General features: G+C 44.3%; 1 protein-coding gene across 11 annotated transcripts in view; it reads right to left on the reverse strand.

Moving 5' to 3' along the window:
• The window catches only part of WDR27 (WD repeat domain 27), a 237,330-nt gene that overhangs the window by 148,931 nt on the left and 68,498 nt on the right, over positions 1–19,901 (reverse strand). For all 11 annotated transcript variants that reach the window (XM_055114369.2, XM_063605555.1, XM_055114363.2 and 8 more), the window contains one exon: positions 895–992. In XM_055114369.2, coding sequence (XP_054970344.2) covers positions 895–992 — 98 coding nt within the window. The remainder of the gene's footprint in view (positions 1–894; positions 993–19,901) is intronic.

The raw sequence follows: 19,901 nt of genomic DNA on the forward strand, positions 1-19,901 counted from the left end.
ATGTCTTCTTCTGGACACTTCCTGCAGGACCTGCCTGAGGCTGCTTTATAGTTAATTTTTTTATAAGTAGAAGGAATGCACTCTAAAATCATGATAAAAAGTAGTAAAGGAAATAATAAACAAAAAGAATTTTTCAGCTCCATCATAATCTTATGCCACCAGCAATGTGATATGGTCAGTCATTGGTTAAGACATCCTCATGTGCAACATGATTGCTCATACAGATTCTCATCACTAATTTGAAATAATAGTCAACAAACCTGCCTATAAGTTTTATTATTGCATTCAACAGTAAACAACAATTATTGTTATATTAAGAATTCCAGTCCTAAAAGATCTGTAAATATTTTGCTGATAAAACTAGGTGCTTTCTAACTTTTATAAAATGTATTTTCAAAGTCTACAAAGCATCTAAAATATACTTGATGTGAAATGAGAAGTAATTTACTTAACGATAGTATATCTAAGGAAATGCCCTCCCAACTGTGACCTGAGGAGGTAGGAAAAGGAGAGTCAGGCGCCGCTGGCCCTGCGTTACGGGGGTGTTCGGTGCCTAGTGGATGGCACCCAATGGAGATGGGAACACACTTGGGAGAGAGAGCAGTAATCACACCATAGGGTAACTGTGGTTTAGGAGATTCCAAAGTCTCCCTCAACGTCGCTGACCCACAGGAAGGGCCTGGGATTACTCTAAGCCACATATAGCAGAGAGACCAGTACCTAGTGCTTCACCCTTCCAAAGTTAGAGCTAACTTTTCTGTGCATAAATCAGTCTTAGATTAGTCAGTGTGCACAGATTAACCACAACCTCATCACATTCGGAAAAGAGATCAGATTGAGCTTATATCTCTTGAGCTCCCCACCCCTGCAGTGCAGGGCGCAGGACAGCCTTACCTCAGGGTTCTCAGGTCCCACAGTCTCATCCCATCGCCAACGGCCGTGGTCAGGAAAAGGTTATAAGCCTGAGGCTGTTGGGTTGTAAATGATGAACCCTATAATTTTAAGGGGGAAATCAAGATGTACTTTCAAAGGTTGAGTTAATAAGCCTTATGCTAATGATATCTCATAATAGCTGATTCTCAAGTAAGATATTAACACAAAGTTTTTTTCTTACTTGTAACAATTTCAGAATTGGACTCCAAAAACTTCTACATAAAGTAGTTAATGAGGGTATATTTTTAACCTAGAGAAGTATTGATGTATGTTCTCTTTATGTGTAATGCCACTGAGAGTTACAGAAGTACAAAATGGTCAAAAAAGACCAAGATAGTAATACACCAAAATTCATGTTTACAGTATAGACCATAAGCCACATTCAATAAATCATCTGAAAGATGCCCCTCAACAAGGCACTTAAAGTTAAGGTGAGTTATTAATCTGCCAATTATCAACCCCTAAATGACACTCAGCAGGCTCCTGAGATGACTATGTGGGTGAACTCCCACGGGGCCTCGAGTCCCGGCCCTGACTCTGACTTGCTCCCCTTTCCCTGTGCTGCTATCAGAAGCAATTCTCACTAAGTGGAACTGAACTCAGCTCCATCTACAGAACCATTTGACACAAAACATCACCTAAACATTTGTGATAAATAATGATTTCCATCCTCCTTCTAGGTCAAGAATATTAAAAATATTAAGACAAATTTCATGAAGGATAGATGTGCCTACAAGTCATCCTTCATTTGCAAACAGAAAATAAAGGCTTACTAAGTTCAATAATAACAAACTAATAATAATTCAAGGCCAGGTACAGTGGCTTACACCTGTAATCCCAGCACTTTGGGAGGCCAAGGCAGGCAGATCACCTGAGGTCAGGAAAATGTGAGACCAACCTGGCCAACATGGTGAAATCCCGTCTCTATAAAAATACAAAAAATTATCCAGGTATGGTGGTGTGTGCCTGTAATCCCAGCTACTGGGGAGACTGAGGCAGGGGAATCGCTTCAACCCAGGAGGTGAAAGTTGCAGTGAGCCAAGATCACACCACTGCACTCCAGCCTGGGCAACAGAGTGAGACTCCATCTCAAAAAAAAAAAAAAGAAAAGAAAAAGAAAAGAAAAGAAACAAAGCTGTAATACATGTTTTAAAATAATAATAATTCACACTAATAATTGAGTAGGTATTCAACAAATATTTACAGATCATCTACTGAATGCTGGTGTTACATGAGGTACTCAGCATAAAAAGAAGAAAATGTAGGCTTAGTTTAACAAAAAGACAGAGAAGATAATGGCACTAATAACACCTGACAGACAGCAGTTGCTAGTATATGTAGGCTAAAGAGTAAAAAACTGAACAGAACAGAAATAATATGTAATGACCAAACCTTTCAAGAGAAAAGGTAAACTTTTAAAAAATGTGTTCAATCCAACAGAGGGTGAGGAAGAAGAAATAAAAAAACAAAGAAAATTCAGGATAAGTAGAAAGCAAAGAAATAAAAAATGTGGAAGAGAAAGCACAAAATGATATCAAATATATGAATAATCATAATTGCAAACAGACTAAACTCAACAAGGAAAAGAGAGATAATATTAGGCTGGATTTCATTATTATCATTATTGTCATTATTTCACTTTTGTTTTAGGTTCAGGGGTACATGTGCAGGTTTGTTATATAAGTAAACTTGTGGCACAGGGGTTTGTTGTACAGATTATGTCATCACCCCGATACTTAGCCTGCTACCAATAGCTGTGTTTTCTGCTCCTCTCCCTCCTCCCATCCTCCACCCTCAAGTAGACCCCAGTGTCTGTGGTTCTCTTCTTTGTGTTCATGAGTTCTCATCATGTAGCTCAAAATAGCACAGTATTGATAATAAAGCCACATACCTACGACCGACTGATATTCAACAAAGCCGACAAAAACAAGCAATGGGGAAAGGGCTCCCTATTCAATAAATGGTGCTGGGATAACTGGCTAAATGTGCAGAAGGTTGAAACTGGACCCCTTCCTTACACCATATACAAAAATCAACTCAAGATGGATTAGACTTAAATGCAAAACCCAAAACTATAAAAACCATGGAAGATAACCTAGGCAATACCATCCTAGACACAAGAAATGGCAAAGATTTCATGACAAAGACACCAAAAGCAATTGCAACAAAAGCAAAAATTGACAAGTGGGATCTAATTAAACTTTAGAGCTTCTGCACAGCAAAATAAAGTATCAACAGAGTAAACAGACAACCTACAGAATGGGAGAAAATATTTGCAAACTATGCATCTAACAAAGGTCTAATATCCAGCATCTATAAGGAACTTACGCTGGATTTTAAGAAAAGTTCTGAAAACCTAATAAAAAAAAAAAAAGTCGAAACTGAAAGGTGAGGCTCAAACAGCACACGCGAACTCTGAGGAGGCAAGATTATATAAACACTAGAAAAAAAACAGATATAAGGTAAAGAAAGCCTCATTAGAAACAGTTTCTTCAAGAAAATGATAAAAGAAATAACTGCACATGAAAATATAAGAAGACTGAACTTAAATATCCCTAATAACATGCCCTTCAAATACATAAAGCAAAACTCAATAGAATTACAAGAAGAAACTAGCTGGGTGGGGTGGCTCACATCTGTAATCCCAAGTGTTGGGAGGCCAAGGCGGGCGGATCACGAGGTCAAGAGATCAAGACCAGCCTGGCCAACATGGTGAAACCCTGTCTCTACTAAAAATACAAAAATTAGCTGGGTGTGGTGGCGGGCACCTGTAGTCCCCGCTACTCAGGAGGCTGAGGCAGGAGAATCGGTTGAACCCAGGAGGTGGAGGTTGCAGTGAGCCAAGACCACGCCACTGCCCTCCAGCCTGGCGACAGAGCAAGACTCCATCTCCAAAAAAATAAAAAGAAGAAGAAGAAGAAGAAACTGACAAGATTACAATCATAATGGTAGATTTTTAACACATCTCTCAGTAATTAAAAAAATCAAGCAACAAGAAATTAGGAAGACCTGAACAATTTAAACACAATTAACAAGGGTGAGTCAATGAATATCTGGGCAAACATGTACCAAATAGTCAGCAAAACCACATTTTTCTCACACACCTATGTAATATTAAAAACAAACCATAGTGTCCAGTTTTCAATAGATAAAAAATCTCAAAGATACCAAGAAAATCAATACTATATGTGGAGAGTGCATGCTCTGAACACAATGCCATAAAATTAGAAACCAATAACAAAAAAGATGACCAAAAATTAACTCGTGGAAATCTAAAAGCATACATCTGAAGCTTGGGTTGAAAAACATCATAATAAACATGAGAAAATATTTAGTGCTGGAAGATAATAAAAATAGTGCATGCCCAAACTGGTAAAGTGCAATTTCAGCATGAAAAATCAAGCAACAGGGAGATACGGGGTTTGACACCATGTGTAAGAGGCTAACGCTAGGCTCAACAATGCGCAATGTTGCTGAAGCAGCATCCTTGTGGGGGATCAATACCCAGGGTTCGTTGCCTAGCACCAAGATTAAAGACACAGTCACAAATGAGCAGCAAGTTTAGGAGCGAAGATTTCATAGGCAAAATAAAAAGAAAGGAGAGCAGCCCTCTCTCTCTTTCAAGAGAGAGGGGTGTCCCAAAGGGAAAAGCCGGCATGTGGTGGACTGTGCCAGATTTTATAGGCAGGCTTGAGGAAGCGGTGCCTGATGTATGTAGAGCCCACAGATTGGTTCGATCAAGTGTGACTTTTACATGGTAGGCAGGGAAGGCTGGTTGCCCCACCCTAATCTTTTTTTTGAGACCAAGTTTCACTCTTGTTGTTCAGGGTGGAGTGCAATGGCACGATCTCAGCTCACTGCAACCTTCTCCTCCCTGGTTCAAGTGACTCTCCTGCCTCAGCCTCCCAAGTGGTTAGGATTACAGGGTCATGCCACCACACCAGGCTAATTTTTGTATTTTTAGTAAAGACCGGGTTTCACCATGTTGGCCAGTCTGGTTTTGAACTCCTGACCTCAGGTGATCCACCCACCTCTGCCTCCCAAAGTGCTGGGATTACAGGCCTGAGCCACTGTGCCCAGCTGCCCCACCCTAATCTTATTATGCAAATGGACTTTCTACTTGGCCAGCGCTATCTTGCCTGCTCCTTACTGTACACCTGGCTGGCAGAAAAGAAAAGATGGAGCCACCATTTTGAACATGCCTATTCCCAGGTAGCCTTTCCTATTGGCACAACTGCCGGTATTCGCGTTTACAAGCTTCCAACTTGTTTGTCTAACTCTGCAGCTCGATTTTACAGCCTGCTCTGCGTTAGAAAAGAAAATGATTTGGGGGCTGTTTTTCATTAAAAGGAAAACCTTAGGGAGGATTCCCATACGTTCACTATCTGCCTAAGTAATTTCTTCTTAACTCCTGTATCATTGCTTCTGAATGGGTACTAGGGAAAGACCCATACCAAATTCAGCAGTGGTTATCAGAGAAGAAGAAAAGGGAGGGATGTGGGTAGGGTTTTCTCTGCATCAATAATCATTTCATTTCTTTTTTAAAAATACAGCAAGATCTAAAACTAATAAAGCAAAATAACATAAGTGACTCTTCCTGAAATCTAGAATCATATGTAACAAAATTATTTCATTAAAAAAGCTGTTTAAACTTTTACACATTGTTTTTAATTAAAATTAGCTGTCTAGTATTATGTATTTATATCACAAAATAGTACATATTTTATTCAGAGGCAGGCAAAGAGTAGCATCCTATCAAGTTTTAAAAATATATAAAGTATCTACACCTGCTAGGACTTTAAGGATATCAATAAATCATAAAAACATGTCTGCATTTTCATTTTGTAAATGAGCCATTTAATAATATAACACATAAAATAGGAAAATATGACCATCACTTTTTGATGCATCTGGCACTCTTGTTAATACAATACTAAAATGAATTTAAAATTCCATTTGTCCAACAGAATTAAGATAACTATAGGAGTAATTCTCAGAAGAGATCATGTTCATGGTGCTGCACTACGATGACTGCAAAAAAAAAAAAATTATTGATGCATGACTAATGTGGCTGAGCTGGTTACTAAGCTTAGAAGAAATTAGAAATGCCCCGTTTTATATGTTACTGGAAATACAGCATTTGGGCCAATGATAATTTCTGCTTATCCTGTATTTGGACTTGTAGGATGACAGTTCGTGAGTAGCAGCCCCCACATGGCTATGGTTAGTTTGATGTACATTGTGCAACTGAACAAAAATGTAAGATAAGTTTTTTTAAAAAAGCTATTAAAATATAGTGTAAACCTCTGTAACCTTACACTCTTTCCCTTTCATTCCATCAAATACCATTCAGATGTTTATTTTCAGGAAGTAAAACCCGTAATTTTCCCATAAAAACCCTCAGAACTATTTTTCTTAATATAACACCTCTCATCCAAGAGTACACCACAATGATTCACAAAATATTACAATCCCTACTGAAAGACCACATAGATTTGACAGGATTCAGGCTACTGTATAGTCATTGCTCAAGCTATTGAAAAATGTAGACATTTTAAGCAGTTTCCTAAAGCAAAGACACTAAACCTCTTAACAAAAAGCTAAGATTTTAAAAGAGAGGAACTCTCCTTGAATTGGGAAATTAGACGGTCACTATGTCATTCCAGGAACAAAGCGAGGCACATCTACACAACAATGGCTCTTCACAAGGCCAACTTGTAAAAACAGTCTTCACCACAGCACTTGGAATGAAATATCCTATGCGTCTCCTGTCGACAGAAAGTAAAACTCTGTAAAATATTGGAAGAAATTTATTCTGGGCCAAATATGAGTGACCATGGCCCGTGACACAGCCCTCAGGAGGTCCTCAGCCCAAGGTGGTCAGGTGCAGCTTGGTTTTATACATTTTAGGGAGGCATGAGACATCAATCAAAGACATTTCAGAAATACACTGGTTTCCCACCTGGGAAAGGCAGGAAAACTCAAAGTGGGGGCTTCCAGGCTCTAGGTAAAAGTAAACATTTTCTGGTTGACAACTGGTTGTTTCTCTGAAGACCTGGGATCAATAGAAAGGAAGTTTTCAGTTTAAGATAAAAGACTGTGGAGACCAAGGTTCTTTTGAAGCCTCATAGTGGCTGCCCTTGGAGACAATAGGTGACAAATGTTTCCTATTCAGACCTTTAAAAGGTGCTAGACTCTTAATCTGTCTAGAATTGGGAGGGCCTGGAAGAAAGAGATCTAGCCATGTTAATAGAGATTCTTCACAGATGCATGACTAATGTGACTGAACTGGTTTTCCCACACAAAGGACAGCTTTGCAGGGCCATTTCAACATATGGCAAAGACACATGTTTTGGAGTAAAATATTTTGATCTTCTTCCTTGTCTTGTAATGTTATGCCAGAGCCAGGTTGGAAAGTAAGTCATGATACATAAGGTTAAATAAAACCCATCTGACGAGAATTGATGGTTTTTAAAGCATGACTCCTCAGACCCCTTAATCAGAGCCTAGTCCTCACCCTTTTAGGACACACCTTACCTGCAGGGATGCTGTCTCAGGGAGCCAGTTTGTCCAGATGTCCATCAGGAATGTGACAAGAAAATGAATCTTGGGACCCCCAAATCACTAAGCCAAGGGTAAAGTCAAGCTGGGAACTGCCTCAGGCAAAACCTGCCTCCCATTCTATTCCTAAGTACGATAGCTACAAAGATAAGAAGCTACAGACCTCCCTCACAATTTGCCCACAAGGAAATTCCTTGTGGACAAAGGACAGACAGAACTCAAAGACATCCTTCTGAGGCTTCCCTGAGATAAATGCGTATCTCATTGCTTCCTCTCCCCTATTGTTTATGTAAAAATGATAATTCACTGAGCCAGACTAAATTGTGTATTCAGTGGAAAGCTGATCAAGGACTCAAAAGAATGTAACCTTTTGCCTCTTATCTACTCATGACCTGGAAGCCCTCGCCTCAAATCCCACTTTACCTGACTGAACCAAAGTACATGGTACACATATTGATTGATGTCTCACGTCTCCCTAAAAGGTATAAAACCAAGCGGTGCCCCGACCACCATGGTCAGGACCTCCTGATGCTATGTCATGGGTGCATCCTTAACCTTGGAGAAATAAACTTTCTAAACTGACCGAGACCTGTCTTAGATATTTTGAGTTAACAAGGGGCTCGAGGTCCACCCCTCCACCGGCTTCACCACACAGTCCACCTCCTGTACTCTGCTCCTCCAGACATAGACATAGACCTGCTCCTCCTGCACTCTGCTCCTCCAGACATAGACCTGGCACCCTTCCCTGTGTCATGAACCTGCTGCTCTAGTTACCTGGTCAGCACAGAGCACCTGACCTTGTGTAATACACGTGTTCCTATGTAAGAAAATACATTCCTTGAGCACAAGGACTTTGCCCTCTCTTCATTCATCTAACTCTTCATTCACAGAACACTGCCAAGTGCACAGCAGCAGCTAATAGATATTTTAAATGAATTAATTAATAGGCACTTTAATGAATACTATAATTAAAAGCACATACACATATGCATACACATGCATGCACATATACATACATACACCCATGCATGCTCGCATATGCATATACACACACATGCACACAGGCATATACATACCCACACATACATTCATGCATATACATACACACACATGCACGCACGCATATACATACCCACACACGCATTCACACATATACATACGCACACGCATGCACACATGTAGACATATGCACACATGCATTCACATACATACGCACACACATGCACACCTGCCTATACATATGCACACACGTACATCCACACATATACATATGCACACATGCACACACACATATACATATGCACACGTGCACATACATATACATACCCACACATGCATTCACACATATACATACACACACATGCACGCATATACATACACACATATACATACACACACACATGCACGCACGCATATACATACCCACACATGCATATACATACCCACACATGCATTCACGCACATACATACATTCACACATATACATACACACACACATGCACACATATATACAGACGCACACACATGCATGCATATACATACCCACACATGCATTCACGCATATACACACGTATTCATGCATATACACACGTATTCACGCATATACATATGCACACACTCAGGCATTCACACACAGGCACATATACTTGCACACATATACACACTGTGAAAGGAAAATAAATCTCTGGGCCCCCAAATCACCAAGCTAAAGGGAAAAGTCAAGCTAGGAACTGCTTAGGGCCAACCTGCCTCCCATTCTATTCAAAGTCACCCCTCTGCTCACTGAGATAAATGCAGATCTGACTGCCCCCTTTGGAAAGACTCATCAGAAACTCAAAAGAATGCAACCATTTGTCCCTTATGTACCCAGGACCTGAAGGTCCCCTCCCCGATTTGTGTCTTCCTGCCTTTGCTTCGAGTTGTCCCACCTTTCCAGACCGAAGCAATGTTCATCTTATGTATGTTGACTGATGTCTCATGTCTCCCTAGAACGTGTGAAATCAAACTGTGTTCTGACCACCTCGGGCAAATGTCGTCAGGACCTCCTGAGGCTGTGTCACGGCACCCGTCCCCAACCTGGGCAAAATAAACATTCCAGTTTCACTGAAACCTGCCTCAGATGTTCAGGGTTCACACACACGCACATACAAACCAAATTTAAGGTGGGAGGAAATGAGCAGTGGTATATTTAACTGCTATTAGGAACAGGTATTGAATTAAGAGTTCAGCCCAAAGTCAGACTATTAACACTTTACTCTCCATGGCCATTTCACTGAATGTTTATAGAAAAAAACAGAACCACTTGGAAAACAATATGAATAAAACAATCTCCACAAAGAGATGAAGAAATGACTGAAAACGAAGTTTAACATAAAATCTATTATTCATTATTTTTACCAGAGCTATAAAAACAGGAAACTTTTCAAAGAAGTGATATTTTTACCGTGTCCCTCCTCAGGAGAGCACTGCAGTGTTTCGACATGGGAGAAGCGTCCCGGTGAAACAGCCATTGCAAAATTACAACTGAGACAGTGAAAGAAACCTGACCTAACCAACTCTATCTTGCTTCTAACCTCCAAGCCATCCTTTTCATTCCTGGGCTGAGGCCAAATTAACTTGGGGAGGAACTTATAGTTTAACTTTGAAACAAAGATGGTAACAACCCTTTCCCAAAACAAACCCCCTTCTTGCCTGGGGACCAGACTGCCTTCGTAGGACCTACAAATTAGCTCAAAGATTAGAAATTATGGTTTAGGAGTAATGTAGCTGGAGGCTACAAGATTCTGACCACCTCCGCCACCCCTACCCAAAATTGCTCCTGGGGATAACATCGCTATTGTAAAACCTAAGATCAGTGCTTGAGATATTTTGCAGACCCTGCACTGAATGGATCAGCTGGTACCCCACCCCATCAATAAACTGGTTCAGCTGGTCGTGCGGCCCCCACCCAGGAACTCACTCAGCACAAGAGGACAGCTTTGACTCCCGATGAGTTCACCTCTGACCTGACCAGTCAGAGCTCGTGATTCACTGACTCCACCCACCCACCAAATTATCCTTAAAAACTCCCACCCCCAGATTCCTGGGGAGACTGATTGGAGTCATAATAAAACTCCAGTCTCCCATACAGCCGGCTCTGTGTGAATTACCCTTTCTCTATTGCAATTCCCCTGTCTTGATCAACTGGCTCTATCTAGGTAGCAGACAAGGTGAACCATTGGGCGGTTACCCCAGTGGCTCAGCTGTGGCCCTCAGCCAGTGACGGCACCACTCACCGCGCCCGCAGGCTTCACGCAGAAGTCACAGCCTGCGTACCCACTCACATGCAGAGACAGTGAGGGTCCAGCCAGGGTGCCCGAGAGAGCCATGGTGGGGGAGGATCAACAACCCACATTTGGGATGAATTATTCTGAACCATTTAGAAGAAAAACTGGTCATTTACTTATTTATTTTGTTTTTCATTGACCCATAAGAACTGCACATATTTTGGGGTACAGCATGGTGTTTTGACACACACGTGTGAGGCCCCAGTCATGGGATTTAGCACATTGAAAACTCCTCCCAACAGCTACTCAGTGCCAACCTGGGCCTGTTTTCCTCACACTGGCTGAGGGCACACTTCTCTAGGTCCCAGTAAATGAGCCTAAGAGTGACACAGCCTGAGCAAAAAGAAGGTAGACACAAACACAAACAGCAAAACCAGCTAACAGGCAGCCACCCAGCAGGCGAGGTGAACACCAGACACAGGATTGGGGACATGGGGCCCTGGAGACACCACATGCCGCGTGTGGGGTCAGGTGTGTGGGGTCAGGTGTGCGGTGTGGGGCGTCAGGTGTGCGGCGTCAGGTGTGCCGCGTGTGGCGTCAGGTGTGCAGTGTGTGGGGTCAGGTGTGTGGTGTGGGGCGTCAGGTGTGCGGTGTGTGGCATCAGCTGTGTGGCATGTGGCAGGTGTGCCGTGTGCAGCATCAGGTGTGCAGTGTGCGGTGTCAGGTGTGCGGCATCAGGTGTGCAGTGTGAGGCGTGTGGTGTCAGGTGTGCGGCATCAGGTGTGCAGTGTGCGGCGTGTGGGGTCAGGTGTGCGGTGTCAGGTGTGTGGCATCAGGTGTGCGGTGTGTGGGGTCAGGTGTGCGGTGTGGGGCGTCAGATGTGCGGTGTGTGGCATCAGCTGTGTGGCATGTGGCAGGTGTGCCATGTGCAGCATCAGGTGTGCAGTGTGGGGCGTCAGGTGTGTGCTGTGTGGGGCGTCAGGTGTGCCGTGTGCAGCGTGTGGCGTCAGGTGTGCGGCATGTGGCATCAGGTACACTCTGGATCCGAGGACAAAGAACACCCACGAGAACCTTCCAGGTGTGCAAAAGGAGATTCGAAGCTCACCAGAGTGCAGCCCCTCATGCGTCTCTCTCAAGCTCGAGTGACTTAGTGAATGAAATGCTCGTGTCCACTCGGAACTGCTTAGGGAGCCGGAGGGAGGCTGGGCTGTGCCCTGGTGCCATCCCCGATCCCCCTCAGCTCAGCCAGGGACATACAGGACCTAAATCAAAAACAGCCATCGACCGTTTCCAGGGAGTCAGGTGACCTCCCAAGTTCTCTAATAACTAAAGAAAACTTCATTAATTTTCATAAATAAAAAGGATAAAGTAACCAATTTAACTAAATAACTTTCCCATGAGAGTTTGACAACCACTGAGAAGAGAGCTCACCTGACCGTCAACTAGAGCCCTTGCTGTGGCCTGTGACTGATGCCTGGCCCATGAGACATGTGAGCCACGGCCATGCAACCCCATGGGATGAAAAATTCGAGATGTGTGTTCACTGCAGCCCCAGGTAGATGGCACGAGACCAGGGACACAGGTTCCCTTGAGTCAGAGCACGGAGAGTACAAGAGCAACCATCCCACAGCCTGGCTGGGCAGCCAACTGTGGCAGCCCTCACCCTCAGGGCCCAGCCCACCCACTGAGGGGACCTGCAAGATGCAACTCCTGTTCTAGGCTTCACTTGGCATCTGTAATAAACACACACGTAGCTGCTTCTCTTACGTCACCACTATGGAAAGCCAAAGGCTGAGTCCTGGAGTGCCCACGCCAGCAGCAGGTCATGGAGTTCTTCTGGGTCCACGATGGCCCTGCTGAAATACTGAAAAAGGCAGGCAGATCCAACGGCTGTAACTCAGACAGGCCCCTTAAAACTGCCAGGACTGGGCTTGGACTAAGCAAGCAATTTTTGAGCACCGACTGTATGCTAGTAAGGGATGGCTCTGTCCTCAAGATGAGAATCTCACAGGAGAGAGGATTAATCACACGTCATTCCAACTGCACTGATGAGCCCTGGAATAGCAGTGTAGACACAAGACCAAGTAAGGGGCCGAGTCCAACTACTGACAGGCCAGGGAGGCCTCCTGGGACGGTGGTGGAGACTGAGCCTGTACAGTCGGAAGGGTCTGCCTGTGACCCAGGCCACAGAGCAAGAGCACAGAGTGCAGCTGGTGGACGCTCAGCTCCACCTTCTGAGAGCCCTGGGCTGAAGTGCCGGGGACCAGGCCCGACGGGGTCAGTCCTGTGTCTCAGAGTCAGCCCCGTTCACTGGGCTCACTGTCAGGTGGGTGCAGTCAGGAAGCTGGCAGGCAGGTGCAGTCGGGAAACCAGTGTGGAGCCTTAGCTGCTCCGTGGGGTCAGAGCTTAGGTACCAGTGGTGCCTGCTCAGATCTCACGCCGGCACCCCTACTCCGTCTGGGGCTCTGGGGGGGATGAGGATGCCCCGTGCTCCACGTTCATGATGCTGTGACTCTGAGGACAGAGCCCGCCTCTTCTCAGCAGACAAAGCATGTGTGTCACATGGGAGCTGGCCCTGATGCCCTCCTGTGACTGTCCAGGCCACCACAGAAGCCGACCGGGGTGTGAGAGAATGGCCCAGCCCAGCAGCCCGGGCTTCATGTGGGCGCCAAGCTTGAGACTGGGTCTGAGGCATCACCAAGGACACTGACAGGGTAAGAACGAGAAGGTGGTACAGGGTCTGCATGCAGCCTCGGGCTTTTATCCTAAAAGCTGCTGGGGCCTCTGAAGAATTGACAGTGAAGATTAAAATAACCTGAATGGGGTTCTGAAGGCACAGTCAACAGTAGGTGATGATAGGCGGAGACAAGCCCGCGGGGACAGCTGCTGGGGAGCAACTGCAGGCCATAGGTGGGACAGAAGACGGCAGCGCTAGGCCTCCCACACCTGCACCTATGCGGGTGTGGGTGTCGCCTTCCTGAGGCTTTGCACACCCACAGAGGGTGACAGAGCGGGGCTGTGCTGTGGTGAGTAGGGTGGCTGCAGAGGCACCAGCCAAGGGGGGTTGCATTGCCTGTGGGGCTGGGTGCAGAACACAGCAGGCTGTGCCAGGCTCCTGCTTCCTTCTCTGGGCCACACAGTGGGCAGTGGGGGGTCAGGCCCAGGCCCCTCCTGCTGGTGCAGCTGTCCCCTCCTCCTTCAAGGCTCAGCCCCAGGACCACCTCCTGGGGAACACCTTCCCTTGGCATCTGTAATAAACACACACGTAGCTGCTTCTCTTACGTCACCACTATGGAAAGCCAAAGGCTGAGTCCTGGAGTGCCCACGCCAGCAGCAGGTCATGGAGTTCTTCTGGGTCCACGATGGCCCTGCTGAAATACTGAAAAAGGCAGGCAGATCCCCCACCTTGTTCAGAGGCCCCACAGACTACTTCATAAACTGAATACACCTCCTGCCTCTGACCTGGAAGGTGATCCTGAGGATGACATCACGCCGCTTTCCACATGAGTCCACACCGTGCAGCTCAGAATGCACTCACACCACGTCCGTGAGTAAGTAGATGAGGCCATTGTTCCACAACAGAGCACTTCCTTGCCGAAATGGTCACCCTTCACAGCAGTGGTTTTCAGACACACAGAACCAGCCCTTCGAGAGGCCATGCGTTCGTCCAGTGTGTAAAACAGATAAAGGCAGAAGTCTCCCGGCGGACTGGGCATGAGGATGCTCCGCTGTGGACACCAACAGCACCACTGGGCAGTGCCTGTGCCGCCGAGGAGCTGAAAACCTGTACTCTGAAGAGTCCTCACTGTAACAGATCAGTAGCTGCCCTCCTCCTGACAGCACATTTCTCATTTCCTGGTAAGGAGAGCAGAGTTCTGATGCGAAAGGCCACAGCGGCTGTAACTCAGGACTGGTCCTCCAGCGCCGCTGTAATTCGTCAGGGTCCTCCTCCATGATTTCCTCGATAACTCCTCACCACCATCATCTAATTGCTGATTTCTAACATATATTTAGAAACAATGTTCATTACAGTAAATTAAATGGGACAAGAATGAAATTTGATGCTTTAAGTCTTGAAAATAAATGTATTACAATCAAACTAACAAAATATAAACATCTTTTTAAAAACAAATCTTAATTATGCTACAAATTCACTTCCTATATCTTCGTTCTCCAAGTCAATGCTTTTTTACGGCTTGACGTGTTCTAAAAAATCTATGATGATGCTTCCAACACAACATATTTTAAAAGCCAGAATAAAGCTAAATGTAAACACAGCCTCATCTGGCTCAAGTCTCCTCAATTATTGAAACAAAAGATAAAAGAAGCCAAAATGACATCAGCACTAGAGGAAGAGAGGAAAAACACGTATCAGAACGTGGAGATCATCTATGTATTGGAGCGCCATTCACCATGCCTGCTGTCCTGAGGCTCCCGAGGCGAGCCAGGCCCAGCGTCTCCATCCTCCTCCCTTGGTGCTGTGCACGGGGAGCCTCCACATTGCTCAGGCAGGTGCAGCCACAGCATGGGGTGTGATGTGAAGTGTCAGGAGCTGGTTGACCTGGTCAAGATACTGGGTTCACTTGAGATAACCTGACATTTAGATGGTAAGGAGGGAAGAAAAACAGCATCCAGGCAGAGGAACTGGGCAGGCCTGGAGTCCCAACTCCCAGCTCACAGCCCATGCAGAGGGAGGAGGGAGGCCCTGCACTCTGAGTCCTCATCCATCGAATGTCCTCGCTGAGCCTGTGAGAACACACAGGGAAAGGCCACGGCGTTCCAGAGACTTGGTGAACATTAGTTCCTAGCTGTGACACTCAAAACATTCCACACACAGACTCTGGCAAGCACCTAGGGGTGACTCGGCGCCATGGTCTGGACATTGCTCTCCCCACAGAATTCATCAGTTGAAACCCCCATTGCAATGGTGTTAAGAGGTGAGGCCCTTGAGAAGTGATTAGGTCATGAGAGTGGAGTCTGCATGAATGGGCTGAATGTCCTTATGAGGGAGGTTTCAAGGAGTTTGTATTTCCATCCACCACTTGAGGATACAGCAGGAAGGCCCCGCCACTCAAGCAGAAAGCCCTCATGAGACGCTGATCTGCCAGTGCCTTGATCTCACACTTGCCAGCCTCCAGAACTGTGAGCAAATACATTTCTGTTGCTTGTAAATATCCCAGTCTAGGGCATTTTGTTACAGCAGCCCCAACAGACTGAGACTCCACATTTGGAGCCTCATGCGCATCAGCCCACCTGCAGGATTTAAAATATGAGTCGCTCTACCAGCAGGAACACAGCGTGTCACAGGGAGACCAGGACACCACACGGCTTTCAGTGCAAACTTGCTGACCACACAGGAGGCTAAACAAGTTTATTCAATCTTTCTATTTCTCCATTTTATGTGCCTTTAAACTCCTCATAAAACCAAAAGTTTCATCTAACAGTATGTGAGAATGGGTAATGCCAGTTCAGATGCAGCCTTCTCTCATCCTCCCAGGACAGGATGGCTGTTCCCATCGCTACTCTCTGGCAGCGATTCCACATCATTTTATAGTGCTTAGAACAGTCAGCCTTGTGCGAATGTTATTCCACCCGTGACTACCACCTTCTGCCTTGTATTTCTTTGAACACTGAAACCATATCTAACTCAGCTTCTGATCTGCTGCTGCAGGTGGAGAAATTCTTGTGCATTTATCCCTAAAACTCACAGGAACAAAAGAACTGTGTGAGAGTAGTTGCATGTGGAACGTAAGAGTTTTCTAAAGCAGTACCCATCTGCCTCCATAAATTCATATTTTAAAAATTAGAAAAATAGCTTTCACTTAATGGACTTAGCACATACTAAGAGATTTACATACATTTAACCCTTTAACAGAGAAAAGCTTTATATATGCAAAAGGTTAGAAACTCTTCTGTTATGAAGTGGGAACAGAGAGGAAAGGAAATAAAATTACAAGATCACACCAAATAGCATCATATCATTTTCCAAAATAATTCTCTTGAAAATATTAGAAAATTGGTTAGCTAAAGTTAAAAGAATTATCTTTACCATTATCTTAAACCTTGCATGTTATTTTTTAAGTTATAAATTAGAAAGCATTAAAAACTCCGAAATTATATTTTGCATTTGCAACCTAAACATCTGAAACAATTTTTTAAAATTTGGGAACTAAATTGAAAAAAAATCTCAGCCTGAGCTCTAATAGGCCAAGTTTTAATCTAGACCAAGTTTTATGGCTCTGTCATAAACCCCAGAAAGAAAAGAACAAAAAGAGAAAGAAAATAGGGATTTATAATGGAAATGCTGACAGACCATTTTCCAAACACCAAAAATAAATTATAATTGGCTTTGCAATGACCACCTTTAATAAGAGTCATGCACAACCAATACAAAATTAAATGAACTAAGAAATATTTTTCTAATAATTGACAATGTTTGAGACAAGCAGCAGCAAGTGTCAGAAAGCATGGTAAGAAATATGTTTTAAATGTAAAATTGGCCGGGCGCGGTGGCTCATGCTTGTAATCCCAGTACTTTGGGAGGCCGAGACAGGCAGATCACCTGAGGTGAGGAGTTTGAGACCAGCCTGGCCAACATGGTGAAATCCCCTCTCTACTAAAAACACAAAAATTAGCCAGGCGTGGTGGCCCACGCCTGTAATCCCAGCTACTCGGGAGGCTGAGGCAGGAGAATCGCTTGAACCCAGGAGGCGGAGCTTGCAGTGAGCCGAGATCACGCAACTGCACTCCAGCCTGGGTGACAAGAGTGAAACTTCGTCTCAAAAAAAAAAAAAAGTAAAATTTACAACATGAAAGAAACTTCATGTATAAGACTCATTTATCTTCACGACTGAAATTTTTAAACTCAAGAATGACAATGTTTGAGAAATTTAGTCAATTCTCACTTAACTGTATTATCTAAAGACTCACAGACTTTTAGAAAAACTGACCAGATAGACAACTACATAACATCTCAGGAGAGACTTTTCTTGTTAGCAATCTTTATCTTTAGATAAATTTTTAGACATTGCATTTTGAGAATAATATATCAACAAATTTTAAATACTGTTTGTCAAACTTTAACCTCTGAAATCTACATGCTGACGAGTCTTTTTAAGAAACCATTTTTTTCTCTAGATTTACATCTACTTTCTTATACAAAGAATCGAATCCTTTGCTTTCTGTTGGTAACAGCGAGTCACAGTTCAAATCGGCGCATGTCAAGTGAACAGATTCCAGGTTCCAGGTACGACCAAGATCAGACACAAAGATGGCGCAAACCCTAGTCTGCACTCAGGTATCTTAAAGTCAAATGTCTTTGCGTGGAAGTTTCACTAAATAAATTTAGTAGGTCAGACTTATACTTTAACATTCTACATCCAAATATTAGCTATCAATATCTCATTAAACTGCACTTGAATTTAAAAGGAATCATAACACCTAAAAAATAAGACGGGTTGGTCGGGCGCAGTGGCTCACGCCTGTAATCCCAGCACTCTGGGAGGCCGAGGCGGGCGGATCACAAGGTCAGGAGTTCGAGACTAGCCCGGCCAACATGGTCAAACTCCATCTCTACTAAAAATACAAAAATTAGCCAGGCGTGGTGGCACGCGCCTGTAATCCCAGCTACTCGGGAGCCTGAGGCAGGAGAGTCATTGGAACCCAGGAGGTGGAGGTTGCAGTGAGCTGAGATCATGGCACTGCACTCCAACCTGGGTGACAGAGGAAGATTCCATCTCAAATCAATCAATCAATCAATCAATCAATAAGGTGGGTATTAGGCTAACAATCATTTTAAAAGTTAATAACTCAATTATTAAATTCATTTAAAAGCTGAGAAATATATAAAATCTAGCAATCAAATCTTTCCCTGATTTTGACAGATCTTACTGCGAAATTAGTAGTATCAGATCATGGCTCTCAAATACCAACAGTGCTGCCTAGTCTCATCATAAATCACCAAACTGACTTCTTTTTCCTTCACAGCTTTCCCAGAAAACACAGAAACATGGAGTATTACACACAGCACTGATTCAACTAATTCGCACTTCGTTTGTGAAGTATGCCGTTTTCATAGCCTCGTAAAGAAGTTACAGGATTCTTCAAAGGGATCCCTTCACTCATCTGAGACACCCACTGCACAGTGTTTAAAAACATGTTTGCTCTGGTTTATATGCAGGAAGAGTCTAAACAAAAAGAAAAAATGCAGAAAAATAATCTTTTCTCCAACAACTCTCCCCAAGCTGATATTTCCATGGTGTTATTCAAACCAGAAAAGCCTTCTCCTATTGAAACTTGAAATGTCCTATTAATGAACTGGGTGGTGGGGCGGGGGGTGGAAGATTAAAAGGAAGGCAAGATAAAGACGCCTGTCGGAGCCTTTAAACCCTCCCTTCTCTGACCAAGGCTGCCCACAGGGAGGGCACGGAGGTCGGCTTCGCTTCCACAGGCAGCCTCCCCAGGCGTCCTCCTGGCCTCTGAAGCTCTGACTACCCCACACTGCCAAGTCCCTGGATCTGCCTCTCTGAAGAGCCATCCAGACTGACATGCAGGGAGACCATCTTCCTGGACACGGAGCCTCTGAATCCCGGGGTCTCTCATGCTGCACCCGTTAAAGTCTTCCTGTGGCCCTGACACCTCCATCTCCCCTTTATCCAGAAAAGATGCAGGAACAAATCTGCTTCAATGTAATTTAACTTAGCAGCCCAGAATCTTTGCTCTTTCTGATTTGAACTGATTAAAAAACTTTATAGATAATCAGACCATACCTGTCCTATTAAACAGAAATTTAAAAGACTCAAAATGTGGGCCGGGCGCGGTGGCTCACACCTGTAATCTCTGCACTTTGGGAGGCCGAGGCAGGCTGATCACGAGGTCAGGAGTTCGAGACCAGCCTGACCAACATGGTGAAACTCCGTCTCTACTAAAAATACAAAAAAAATTACCCTGGCGTGGTGGCTCATGCCTGTAATCCCAGCTACTCAGGAGGCTGAGGCAGGAGAATCGCTTGAACCCAGGAAGCAGAGGTTGCAGTGAGCCGAGATAGTGCCACTGCACTCCCGCCTGGGTGACAGAGCGAGACTCTGTCTCAAAAAAAAAAAAAAAAGAAGATGCAAAATGTGTTAACCTGTGGATAACAAA

This window comes from Pan paniscus, chromosome 5 (assembly GCF_029289425.2).
Source record: "Pan paniscus chromosome 5, NHGRI_mPanPan1-v2.0_pri, whole genome shotgun sequence".
NCBI lineage: Eukaryota > Metazoa > Chordata > Mammalia > Primates > Hominidae > Pan > Pan paniscus.